The sequence below is a fragment of the Xenopus laevis genome, chromosome 4S (genome assembly GCF_017654675.1).
Source record: "Xenopus laevis strain J_2021 chromosome 4S, Xenopus_laevis_v10.1, whole genome shotgun sequence".
In the NCBI taxonomy this organism is placed as follows: Eukaryota; Metazoa; Chordata; class Amphibia; order Anura; family Pipidae; genus Xenopus; species Xenopus laevis.
Window position 1 is genome coordinate 87,960,655 of NC_054378.1, and position 13,797 is coordinate 87,974,451.

General features: G+C 37.3%; 1 protein-coding gene across 1 annotated transcript in view; it reads left to right on the forward strand.

Moving 5' to 3' along the window:
- Positions 1-10,290, forward strand: part of LOC121403738 (putative ferric-chelate reductase 1) — a 28,842-nt gene extending 18,552 nt beyond the window's left edge. The window contains exons 9-17 of the mRNA XM_041591534.1: positions 1,475-1,631; positions 2,836-2,955; positions 4,633-4,745; positions 6,051-6,137; positions 6,853-6,950; positions 7,036-7,094; positions 7,251-7,385; positions 9,165-9,211; positions 10,024-10,290. Of these exons, the coding sequence (XP_041447468.1) occupies positions 1,475-1,631; positions 2,836-2,955; positions 4,633-4,745; positions 6,051-6,137; positions 6,853-6,950; positions 7,036-7,094; positions 7,251-7,385; positions 9,165-9,211; positions 10,024-10,113 (906 nt within the window). The 3' untranslated portion in view covers positions 10,114-10,290. The remainder of the gene's footprint in view (positions 1-1,474; positions 1,632-2,835; positions 2,956-4,632; positions 4,746-6,050; positions 6,138-6,852; positions 6,951-7,035; positions 7,095-7,250; positions 7,386-9,164; positions 9,212-10,023) is intronic.
- Positions 10,291-13,797: the final 3,507 nt, after the last annotated feature.

The following is a 13,797-nucleotide window of genomic DNA, read 5'->3' on the forward strand; positions in this document are numbered from 1 at the left end:
GATATTTAGTTTTACTACATTCTACCCTGCAAACAGTGATTCTGCAAAACCAGGAAGTGCTAAAGTGTAGGTGGTTTCATTTCCTTGTTTAGTGCTAGAAATAACAAAAAACATGAATGTTTTTCAATAAAAAAAATACAATAGGCAAAAATGTTCAAAACAAGTCTTATTACTGTCCCTTAAATGTAATTCAGTCCTTGACCATGGGCGGTTTATTACCCCACAATATTGACAGGCTGATATACTATGTTGTTAAGTTTTTACCTCTGAATTCTAAAAGATTCCCAGCAATTAGAATTTCCCCCACACAGTTTTCTGAATACAGGAAAATATTCCTAGCAGTAAATGCATATTTAATTGATCAATGTGTCATACTATATTATGGGGTGTTAAAGTTTAGCTAAGCTCTACAACCCCACTAAATCACTAATCCTCAAAATGAGCATTGAGTCAACCCCATTGAGCCAAACTCAATCATTAAAGGAAAACTATACCCCCCAAACAATGTAGGTCTCTATAAAAAGATATTGCATAAAACAGCTCATATGTAAAACCCTGCTTCATGTAAATAAACCATTTTCATAATAATATACTTTTCTAGTAGTATGTGCCTTTGGGTGATCATAAATAGAAAATTGCCATTTTAAAAATAAGGGCCGCCCCCTGGGATCGTGGGATTCACTGTACTCACAAACATACCAACAAACCATACATGTTAGGTCACATGAGCCAATTAACACACAGAGTTGTGTCTTTTGCTTCCACACTTCTTCCTGTTACAGTTAGAGTTGTAGTATTTCTGGTCAGGTGATCTCTGAGACAGCACAGAGACCATCACGAAATGGTGGCTCAAGGCAAGAGATGTAAAAGGGCAACATTTACTCAAATATATATTGCAGCTTGGTGAGATTCTTTAATATGCCACTTAATATGATATGAACTATCTGTTGCTTAAGTGTTCATTTTGGGGGTATAGTTTTTCTTTAAGGCGGCCTTAATGATATAGGAAAAACTTTCTAAACTGAAAAGGATTCATATGGTTTTCAATTACTGCTTAGCTAGTAATTGATCCTTCATAAACTGCTGCCCAAATTGTTGACAACACAGGAACTTATGAATAAGCATTTGTCTGTTTAATTAGCAACTTCTTATGAACTCCTTCACTTGTGGGTATTTGTGTAGGTTAGCTGTTAGGGTCAACAACAATGCCACAGACTAGTGTCACCCATAGTGGTTTCTTTGGCAGTGTGTGTATTCTGGCAAAAAAAAAAAATGCTCTATACAACTTCAAGCCCCCAAATGCCCCATGCAGGAAGCTATTGACTTTAATAGCAACGGACTGATTGTGGCTCCCTGCAATAGCGTTTCATAGAAAAAACACATTTTACACTTGCCATAGAGTGATCCGGAGAGGTGGCAGCCCTTCTGATAACCTAAGGCACAAGCTGAAAAGTTGTCTTTTTCCTTCCTACAGAATAATCTTGAGGTTATAATGACATCCTACAGCAATGGCTTTATACAATGTTCTTTCATTTCAAGAAACATCTCAATCCAAAATCCGTTTCAGCGATCCAATTCCAATAATAATAGCTTGTACTATATATTTTTGGCCCATGGTACATCCAACAATGGTAAGTGTTTTTGATTCAGGTCCATGTGCACGTTTTCTATGATTGCAGAATTATGCCTAACTACGCCCTTCTTTAGCCTTATTTTAATCAGGAAATAATTCTTGTGGTTGCATTCTTCATTGCCTTATAATAACAATGCATACTGTATGTATTTAAGATTATAAGTCAAATCTTAAATAGTAAAGCAAGTACTAAAGGTGCATTTCTGCTCCTCACTACATTTCTTCTCTTGTCTCACTATACGTTCCTGGTCGTCTTCTCCGCTCTTCTCAGAGCCACCTTCTCTTCACACCATCCACATCCACTGCCATCTCTCGTCTCAAACCTTTCTATCTTGCTGCTCCTTACCTCTTGAATTCATCCCTGAATTCCTCCGTAAGGAATCCTCTCTTAATCTCTTCAAGAAAAAACTAAGAGTCTACCTTTTGGACAACTAGAACATTAGCCTAGTCCTGTTCCTACTTACTATGCCTTACCTTGTGCACTTTTTATCTCCAATTTGTACCTGTATGTTAGTCTCCCATCCACTTAGACTGTAAGCTCTACGGAACAGGGACCTCCTTCCCACGATGTCTCTTACCACATAGCACTTAAGCTCTTTGTCCTATGATTCTGTATATATTTATTATGTGATTTGTCTCCCCCATTTATACTTTATATATATATATATATATATATATATATATATATATATATATATATATATTGTACTTTTATGCACTGTACAGCGCTGCGGCTCCTTAACAGCGCTTTACAAATAAAGTTATACATACATACATGCATACATACATACATTTGAATTTGCACCTGCACATTCATAGGTACAAATCATATGGGTTCAAAACTTGCATTATTCATCCTATTCACTGCATTCTATTGGGTTTAAGAAAAAAACTAAATTGACAAGTGCATACATGTGTTTTTATTAGCACAATCCTCTCAGGCAGAATAAATGTCTAAAACATGTGAGAACTGTACTACATTTGGCACAACACAGCAAGTGCTAAAGTACATCCTCTCATGACATTTGCTATGCCCTTGGCAGCACAACTTCTGTTCAGTAGAAGTGAAAGTTGCTGGCAATAGTTTGATGCTGTTTGAAGACAGCTGCTCTTGCTGAGATGATTGGAGAGACCAATATCATATGTCTGGGTACTAATACTTTACTCAAACCATTTAAAACTAATCTGTGAATTTTTTACAGGACAAATCCAGTATCATGGCCCTTCAGGGAGGTTTTCTAGTAGTTCTAGAATTGACCTTCTAGCAGCTAGTAATGTAACTAGCGCCTCATCTGAACTTGACCCTCTAATTAAGGCTCATGGTAAGTGTCCCACTTCTATCCTGCACTCTCCCAGTCACTCCCTCACACACAGCCTGAAATATAACATGATGACACCTTTAATTTGCTATATGTTTATTTTACTACACAGGCAAAAACACATTAAATGAATAGTTGTCAGGAAAAGGTAAGGGACATTAAGGAGACAGAGGTGGGAAGAGGAGTCCTTCTGGCAGGAGCCGATACTGTGCTGAGAGGAACAGGGTGATGAGGGCTTAGAGTCAGGGTCAGGCTGAATAAGGACTATGCGGGTGAAGAGGACTGGACTGGATCAGAGACAAGACAGGAGTGGGGCCATGCGGGCAAAGAGGATTGGCCCAGATCAGAGACAGGACATGCAGAGCAGGGCAGTGCAGGCGAAGAGGACTGCCACATTAAGTCCCATATGCAATACGTATTTTAAAAAGCCCAAAAAGGTTAGATCAAAAATATATAAATCCTGGCCATACTTAGGGTAGGCTATCCTGCTTTCCTTATAAATAACAACCACACTTACTTGTTAGGCATGTACTAAGCCACAGGACACAAGCAATGACTGGCACAGTTATAGACACAGCATGGGGCAGATTTACTAAAGAGCGAAGTGGCTAACGCTAGTGACTTTTCACCAGCATTGCCACCCGCAGGGACATCGCCAATTCGCAGGCGCCAATTCGCTAGCAAACTGGACCATCGCTATCGGTCATTCACACTCTATCACCAGGCGACTTTCCACTCTGTCAAATGGACGTTACTCTGCAAATTCACTAAAATGCAGATTTTACTGAACGTCAGCTCTTTCACCAAAGTTGCCTTCGCCACCTCAGACCCGATGAAGTGCTATAAATCAGCTAGATCTTCCTCAATCTTCTGTACATACATCATATCCTGTGTGCTGAAAATGCATTGAAGTTCAAAAACGCTGGCGACGTTTCCTTTTTTTAAGCGGGATTGGCTGGAAAAGTCCGAACTTACTTTTTTGGGTAAGCGGTTTTCGCCATACATTTTCAAACATATGGAACATTAATTTTACAGTGGGCACATGTGTAGGGCATTATATAACTCTATTGTCTTTATTAAGGTTCCCTGGACATGTGTTTTTAAAGTGGAATTTGTAAGTATTTGCACCAACATTTAACATAAAGATGTCCATACAACTTTAAATTTCCCTGCAAATTGACCTAAGCGCAAGATCACTAGCGCTACGCACAAATGAATGCTAGCGCATCTTCGTTATGAAATGCTTGCACTGCCGAAGAACCGCTAGCGAAAAGTTGCCAGTGTTCGGAGCCCAGGACAAACTCCGCTAATAAGTGACTTGGCGTAGTCTGTGCACATTTGCACCTGGCAAAGTTTTGTTATGGGCGCGAAACAGACGCTGGTGAAAATTCGCCGCTTAGTAAATCTGCCCCCATGTGTCTGCATTGAATCACTTATTTAGAGAAAGGAAAACATTGTTACAGTTTATAACAGACAATGGGTCACATATGCTTTTGCTGTGGTGAAGTTTATAAATGTGTATTTTTGCCTCACCAAAGGTCAAAGTAGTTAATAATTTGGATGTGGTCCAGTATTACTATTATGCTGCCAGGGTTATCCCTATTGTTAAGTAGTGATTATATGATAATATTAAGCTAATGCACAGGCAAATTGCATTCTAAGATTATCCTTTGATTGTAGGTGCTTTGATGCTCATTGCTTGGATGACAACAGGTAGTTTGGGAATGATCCTTGCTCGATACTTCAAAGTGACTGGCAAGCAGCTGGTTCTGGGTAAAGCTATTTGGTTTCAGGTGAGAGTAAACCACTGCCATATAACTATCCAGGCCCGGACTGGCAATCTGTGGGTTCTGGCAAATGCCAGAGAGGCTGCTGTAAGATGCCATAGAAAGTGACTATTACGTGGAAAGGTGGGGGCTGTTTGGGCCTCTGTGTACTAGGAATGTCAGGGCCTATTAGGAATCCCAGTCCAGTCCTGTAACTATCAATTATGCTCTTCCCCACAATCACTCTGCCAGTTAATTTTAAAGGAATGGTAAACTGAAAGCAAACTATAGTAGTCTTTCTGAAGCAAACACGCAGCTTTTACCAATGCACCACAACAGTATATTATATGCTAATTACTTTAAAACACTTTCATTTTATGGTGCTACTGTTCCCTTAGCCTCTATAAACATTACCTTATATAGTAGACTGATTCTTAATAGTATTACTAATAAATTAATAATGAAATAATCATAAAAACTTAGGGTTGCTACAATCTCTATATACAGTATCTGTGTGTTTATCTGTGTGTGTACAATAAAATTGACTATAAATGAGAGTGCCCCCTTTTTATGATAATATATAATTTAAATAAAATACCAATATATATATATATATATAAATATATAACCACTCTCCAGATGGTAATAATAATACATAACTTCATAAATGATTACATAGATAAATAACTAATGCAAAGTGAATAAACACATACATAAATAACTTTCTTCACTATTTATTTATTCATGTATTTATGGGCTAATGAATTAGGCTGGTAGCATATTGAGTGAGCCATAGGTGTTTTTAAGAGATTCATATTGCCATCTAGAGATTGATTATTTATGTTTTTATGTTTATATTGGTATTTTAATAATGTTTTACTTTATAAAAAAGGGGTGCTCTTTTGTTACAAGTCAAAGAAAATGTAGTTTTGGCTATTGGTAGAGAATGTTAGCTAGGAGGATGAAATGCAAAGTACAATATGGGTATGGGAACTTTTATCCAGAATGCATGGGACCTGGGGCTTTCCAGATAATGGATCTTTCTGAAATCTGGATCTCCGTACCTTAAGTCTGTTAGAAAATCATGTAAACATTAAATCAGCCCAAAAGGCTGGTTCTGCTTCCAATAAGGATTAATTATATCTTAGTTGGGATCAAGTACAAGCTACTGTTTTAGTATTACAGAGAAAAAGAAAGTACCTGAAAAGGTACATTAGTAACAGGTAGAATACTCTAATATTCTGTGTACAGTGGTAGCAATAATAGTAACTATAAGGTGGGAAAGCAACATAGGTAGTAGGTAATCACACTATCTGCTACTGTCTCTCTCAGGCTCATGTTCTTCTCATGGTGCTGACAGTGTGTGCAACAATAGCATCCTTTGTGCTGGCCTTTGTCAAGGAGCGAGGGTGGAGTAATGTAAGTAATGAATCTTAATAGATACAAGTTTGTACCTGCCCAAGTATTAAATCTCTGTGTAACTTTCAAGAGGTGTGCTGTTTATTGATATGATACATATACAGCAGGATATTAAATATAAACATGGCTTTAACAAATAATGTATCACTGACATTTATAAGGCATCATAATTAATTAAACCTGCTTTCCAAAATATTCCAAGCGCTGACGTATTCCTGAACAGTCTCTTGTCCTGGCTGTGTTCATTGAAAATGTAACCAAAATTCAACACTACGGGGCAGATTTATCAAGGGTTGAATTGAAAATTCGAATCTAAATTTAAATTTTTTTCAAGTTTATTAGGGGTTTATTAGGGAATAGTCCAAATTCGGTTTGAGTTTAAAAAAATTCGAATTTCGAAATTGATCATGTAATGTCCTTTTAAGAATTTGACTAATCGGCATCTAAAACCTGCCAATTGGTGTTTTAGCCTATGGGGGACCTCCTACAATCAATTTGGAGTCGTTTGGTGGACTTTTGAAAAGCATATTTTTAAAAAAAAAAAAAAAAAAAATGTATGTTTTTATAAACTCCCATAAACTCGAAATTCAACCCTTGATAAATATGCTCCTAATTGATCATGGCTATACTTAAGTTTACTAGTTAAGTTGAATTAATATACACTCTTTGTTTTCTGTCCCTTTGGGCTATAAAACAATGTTCTTATCCTACTCAGAATCTAAGCACACATGCTATCATTGGCTGCATTGTCATGAGCCTGGCCTTTTTTCAACCTCTCATTGCATTGTTTCGACCATCACCACAGAGCAGCAGGTCAGTGGATAGGGGGATGCTGGGTAATTATAGATGAGGTCCATGAAATGACTTTATTTCATCTTATTTATGTCTCTGTTTACAGGAGATTCATTTTCAATTGGTTTCATGTGATCAATGCACTGGTCATTAAAGTTCTAGCAGGTAAATAGGTCTTTCCCTTTCCAGTGCCAAGTAAAAGGGACTTTATATTGAACAATTATGGTTTAGAACAAAATAAACATTTCAACCTGCTTTTCTTGTTGAGTAAAACTTCTTTGTTGCCAAATGACTGATTTTATCTCTCCAAATCTCTTGCAGTCGCCAACCTGTTCCTTGGACTGCAGGTTATATCCCGAACATATCCCTGGATGCCTGAAGTAATGGGTGGCTTTTTTGCCTGGGAAGCTCTTGCCTTTATATCACTTGAAATCAATGCTCAAATGGTAAAGAAAGGTAAGGTATAATTTGCCTATTTTTCCATCCTTATCAATTTTCAAGAAAAGTTTCAATTCAGTTGATGTATGTTGGGACCAATGGGAAGGTTCACATTTACACAATTTTTTATGGATATTTGCCCTATTTTCTGCCTTTTGTGTTTAGTCAAACAATATATAGAATGAGTTTTCATTCCCCAATTCCACTCAGTTTGAACTTTATGCTACATGCTCTAGAAGATCAAATAGACTTTCTCCTCAAATCTCCACTGCTTCAGCCCCACAATCTGACAACAATGGCAATAACATGAAGGGGGTTATTTATTAAGCTCCAATTTTTTCTAGTCGGACTTTTAAAGGTGAAGATACCCTTTTTTCAGAGAAAAAGATTTTTTCGGGATCCAATGGTGTTAAAAGTCAGGTGAAAAAAGTACTCCAACTTAGACCTGCTGAGAACATGTACATAAAAGTCAATGGCAGATGTCCTGCTAACAAATGGAAGATTTTAGGAAATGCGTTGGGTTTCTGAAAAAATCATAGCTTTCTGGCGATTTTACAAAAAAATCTTAACTTCCGGGAGCAAAATCAGAAAAAAATAATACGATTCGGATTTTGTGACTTTTTCCGCACAAGAAAAATTTATGAAAATGTATTGTTAAATAGGGGGGGAAAGTCAGTGCGGATTGGGTCGGAGTCGTTTTCAGAAAATAATGAGAACTTTTCCTATTTTGATAAATAATCCCCCGAAATGTTTAGATATCATAAATCATATACACCAGTAATATATGTTTCTGATGAAGTCAAAATGATATCAACCAATATGATGTATAACCCAGCACACCATAATCATACTTGTGATTGTGACTATTGCAATGTCATCAAGGGTAAAGCTCCTCTAACTATTTGTTTTTTATAACGGTATGGGACCTGTAATCCAAAATGCTCGGGACCTGGGGTTTTCTGGATTTTTTCATAATTTGGATCTTCATACCTTAAGTCTGCGAAAAATATTTTAAACATTTTAAACATTAAATAAACCCAATAGAACTGTTTTGCCTCCAATAAGGATTAATTATATCTTAGTTAAGACCAAGTACAAGGTACTGTTTTATTATAATACAGTAAAAGAAAGTCATCAAACGTGAATACTTTGATTAATATTTAGTCTATTGGAAATGGCCTTCCTGTAATTCAGAGCTTTCTTGGTAGCAGGCTTCTGGATAATGTATCACATAGCTTTACTGCACATGGACCATCATTTTGCACTAGCATCCAGTGCCTCTTATAGCTCCAATATAATTTCAACAGCATAATAGTTTAGTTTTAGATTTGTACAAATGTATTTTCAGTGGAGATGGTGACATAAGTCAGCAGACATTAGGCAGTGATCCCCAACCAGTAGCTCATGAGCAACATGTTGCTCTCCAACCCCTTGGTTGTTGCTCCCAGTGGCCTCAAAGCAGGAGCTTATTTTTGAATTCCAGGCTTGAAGGCAAGTTTTGGTTGTATAAAACCCAGGTGTACTGCCAAATATAACCTCAATGTAGGTTGACAATCCACATAGGGCCTATCAAATGGCCAATCACAGCCCTTATTTGGCACCCCAAGAACATTTTTCATGCATGTGTTGCTCCCCAACTCCTTTTACTTCTGAATGTTGCTCACGGGTTAAAAAGATTGGGGATCCCTGAGCTAGAGAAATACTCACCAAATAGCAAGCGTTACAGTCTTGATCATATCCTGGAAAGCTTGCAGGAGATGACAGCAAAACTCTCATAATTGCTTTTTTTAATCGCAGAAAAGGACAATTATGCTGTTAATGGGAACCAAAAATCAAAGAGCCCGGTAAGAATGCATAAATGTAACCCTGTTAATGATGCAAAAGTGTATATATGTGTGTGTATTAGTATGTATAAAAAGGGAGAGTAGGAAGAAAAGAATACACATATGTTGGAATGTAATAAAAGTCAGTAATGGAAAAACTATGTCTTTGTGCGAACAATTTTCCCTTTGTGGTAATTTAATATAGCTTTTAACTTGTTTAGTGGCCACTTCCGTAGTTGGAAGGAAGACTGCAAGTTTTCCAGTTTGCGCCAGTGCTCAGTGTATATAATAAAACTTCTTACTGTAATTGTTATGTTTGCGCCAAAAGATTATGACACATTCAAGAACTTCTCAAAATTTGGCAATGCAATAACAGTCTAAGGAAGAATATTACATTGAAAAACGCGAATTTGTATTCTTATTTGTGCAAATTGTTTTTTTCTTTTATTACATTTCCCCAACAGAGCATAAGCATTGTATAAAATAAATATAAATATACAAAGATTAAGTGCCATGTGGTACAGAGATACAAAAGGAAGGAGGCCCCTACCCTGTACAGTTTACAGTTGATAGATAAAAGGCCCACTGTTATTTTAGGTCATAATTAAATTTTTCATGCAAATCAGAGTGTACTATTTTGTTCAGGAGCATGTCTTGTCATTAATGATATCTTGCGGGTACTTTTGTACTTCGTTTTCTTTTCCGTTTGACTTGCTGTGCACATGATGACATTTTGGCATCAGTAAAAACTAGCACTAATACAAGTTTTAGAAATGACAGTTACAGTGACAGCAGTTCTAAAAGGTTACTCACTTTTATGCTTCTAATTTCAGGCAAAGAATGATGTTATCCTGCTGTTCATCTACCTTTGTGGGAATCTGGCATTTCTCATTACACTTCTTGTAGCAGTTGGCAGGTCATAAAATCAGTAATTGGAGAACAAATTTAGTCAGCACACCGATTCTTAGTATCTTGCCTTGATGGTGCACGTTCTGCAACGACCACTTTCCATTGACAGACCATGTAATGTAGAAAATGAACAGCACCATCGATTTGGATGTGGTTTAAAAAGCCTTTATTTGTGCTCTTGTGGGCATCCCCCGCGACGTTTCAGGCCATGTGGCCTTTTATCAAGCTTGATAAAAGGCCACATGGCCTGAAACGTCGCGGGGGATGCCCACAAGAGCACAAATAAAGGCTTTTTAAACCACATCCAAATCGATGGTGCTGTTCATTTTCTACATTACAAGGTCATAAAATCAGAACAGTATGGACACTGAAGAACATATAGTTTATATTGTTTCTGTGGAGCCCTCCTAGCCATTGGGTAGAGGTATACAATGCAGTGTGTCAGTCCCGGGAAACTGTTCATCTGTTTGCAACATATTTTATGACAGGATAGGTGCATTAAAATTACCAACTGTACAATCACCATCAGCCCATCCTCTACTGGTGACTGCCCCTACCTTCTTGCACCTTCTGGTTGGGTATACAAGTAAAGATCTCCTTGTTTGGAGAGCTTTGTAATTATTTGTACAAATTCCACTTTTTTATGCTTTGTAATTAGTTCACTTTCCATGAATTATCCCCAGAATCAAAAATGTATTAAAGATCTGGTTTATTTAGCCAATTATTTATAATGATGCTATAGGAAATTCCTACGATTCCTAGGCTGTATATATGAAGCTCTTCTTCTGATGCATCAACATGTTCTACTGCCCTGAGCCCTCTTCTACTTCTAATGAAAGGCACCTCAAACCTGCCCCATTGTATATTCCCCCTTGGTACTGCTATACTGAAAACAATTAAAGGACAAGGAAAGGCAAAAAAATAAAATCCCATTTTTACTTTCTTTAATGAAAAAGAAACCTATCTCCAATATACTTTAACTAAAAAATGTGTACTATTTTTATAAGAAACCTGACTGTATGCAGTGAAATTCTCCCTTCATTTACTGCTGTGGATAGGAATTGTCAGACGGTCCCTAACTGCTGAGCAGAGAAACAATCATACTTATCAACAGCTTATTACCAGCCATGCAGAATTCAATATGACGATTCCTAAGCTGCCCAGACCACACTGAGCATGTGCAGGGTCAGGGTCAGGCAAAGATGTTTAACAAAGTTACAAGATGGTGACCCCCTGTGGCCAACTTTGAAAGCATAAATCATTTGTTTGATTAGTCTTTGTGGTGCAGTAAGTTCATGCTTATGTTTAGTATACAAAATACAGCATTTCTAGCCTTATTCTATTTTAGACTTTCCTTGTCCTTTAAAAAAAGGAAACCTTTGCAAAGCATTGAACAGGGAATAGCCCTAATATTACCCATATAACCCATAATATTTTCAAGTCAGCCGACAATTAGGGGCAGATTTATCAAGGGTCAAATTTCCAGGGTTAAAAAACCCTCGAATTCGACCCTCGAAGTTAAAACCTTCGAATTCGAATATCGGATTCGTAGGGTTTAGCCCAAATACTTCGATCGAACGATAAAATCCTTTGAATCGAACTATTCGAACGATTTTAAGTGATCGATCGAAGGATTTTTTTTCGATCAAGAAAAAGTGCTGGGGAAGGTCCCCATAGGCATACATTACAGCTCGGTAGGTTTAAAGTGGAGAAGTATGAAGTCAAAGTATTTTTTAAAAAGACAGTACTTCGATTATCGAATATTCTAATAGTCGAACGATTTTGACTTCGAATCATTCAAATCATTAGATTCGACCAATTCGATGGTCGAAGTACCCAAAAAAATACTTTGAAATTCTAATTTTTTTTCATTCGAATTCTTCACTCGAGCTTTGTAAATCTGCCCCTTAGTGTGTCAAACTGAAACAAGATTACACTAAGGACTATGGCAAGAAATTAAAAATCCTTGTAAGATAGATATATGAACAAAATATTTTAACAAAGATGGAAAAGGTAGTTCTTAATTGTAAAAGCAAAATACAATCCACTATTTTTATTATAATCTGGGGAACAATAAGAATATGCAACCAAGCTTTGGGAGACCTATAATAGCAGGCACGTATCTAGTAATGTGGGCTGAGCAGGGCTGGGCCAGGCATATGCAAATTAGGATTTGGATTCAGTCCGGCCTGGCAGATGGAGTCAGCCGAATCCTGCTGAAAAAGCCCGAATCCTGGCCCAATCCCAAACCAAAGCCAGGATTCGGTGCATCCCTAATGTTCACCTCTCTCAGCATCTGTTTATTCTCATTTTGTCTTCTTTCAGGAGTTGAGTGTCAGATGAATGATCCAATATATCTTATAGGGGGGCTACTTTTTTGTATTAGAGCTCACTCTATTAAGATCACCAGAAATCTTGTCTCTCTACTTTTTTGCAAAAGGCAGTTATTTTGTTAGATTTTGTTTGTATTGGAATCAGTTATTTGAGTGAGCTCTAATACATCTGCTAGGAAAGGAAGCCCCCTTATAAGATATATTGGATCATGCATCTGACACCCAACTGCTGCATGAAGACAGAATGAAGAGAAACAGATGCTGAGAGATGAATAGTGAATATAAACTTGATTATTTCAGAAACAATGCAGAATTTTTAATTGATTGTGTTTAGAAAGTTTCTTACTTCAGTATGAGGAAGCTTATATTACATTTCATGGAACAAGAAGGCTCAGATCAGTGTCTGATCATGAATGATCTTACACTAATGCTGAATAGGTGAGACTTGTGCTACATTAAATACGATGGATGTAACCAGCTTTATCTACTTATTCTATTTATGGTTTATGGTTTCATAGGGTATCTTTCACTATATAATTGTTATAGGGAGATCACTCAAAAATGATTTACACTATGTATATAAGGAGAGATTAAATAAATGGGATAAGGAAGAAAGTGGCTGTTTTTATACTCTTATAATATCAGTTTTGTTCTTTCTTTCTATACATTCTCCTCAGCCCCCTCTCCATTCTTACTTCATGTGCCATTTTTTTTTCCTGAAAATGTTCAAGTGCCATTCTCTGCCATACACCTATTCCACCTGCTTCTTACACCCTGTGTCCACCATATAACGTTCTCCATTCTAAACTTCTTCTCCCTATTCCCTAACCTATACCCTGGATTCCCATGTTTCAGTATGCATAACCTTTTTTGCTCACCATATGTCTTTATATGCCCGTTTCTCTTTTACCCATAACCCCAATTCCTCCCATGTGGTATTTTTCCAAACCTATAATACTTCTCCACCCCTCCATGTTTCATTTTATGTTTGATCACAGTTTGATCCTTCTGCACCTGTCACCATTATTTTCCTTTTCCTTTACTCTATTCTTCTAATATTCTCCTAACAGGGCTAAATGACTGGACCAACATCATAGGTTGGAATGTGGAAGAAACACTAAATCCATAGAACTGGGCCGAGACAAGTCACGGGGGAAGCAGACACACCCTTTGGCTATACACAAGAATGCTGCCTGGTGTCCACATTATCTACTGTAGGAAATTTAAGCAACCATTAATATTCCCCAACCACCCAAACCCCCCCCAGCCTGGATCATACACATGGTAATACACCACTGTGCACAACACAACTGAAGCAGAAGTCTTCTTATTTATTTGAGCCCTTATATTAGTTACACACTTACT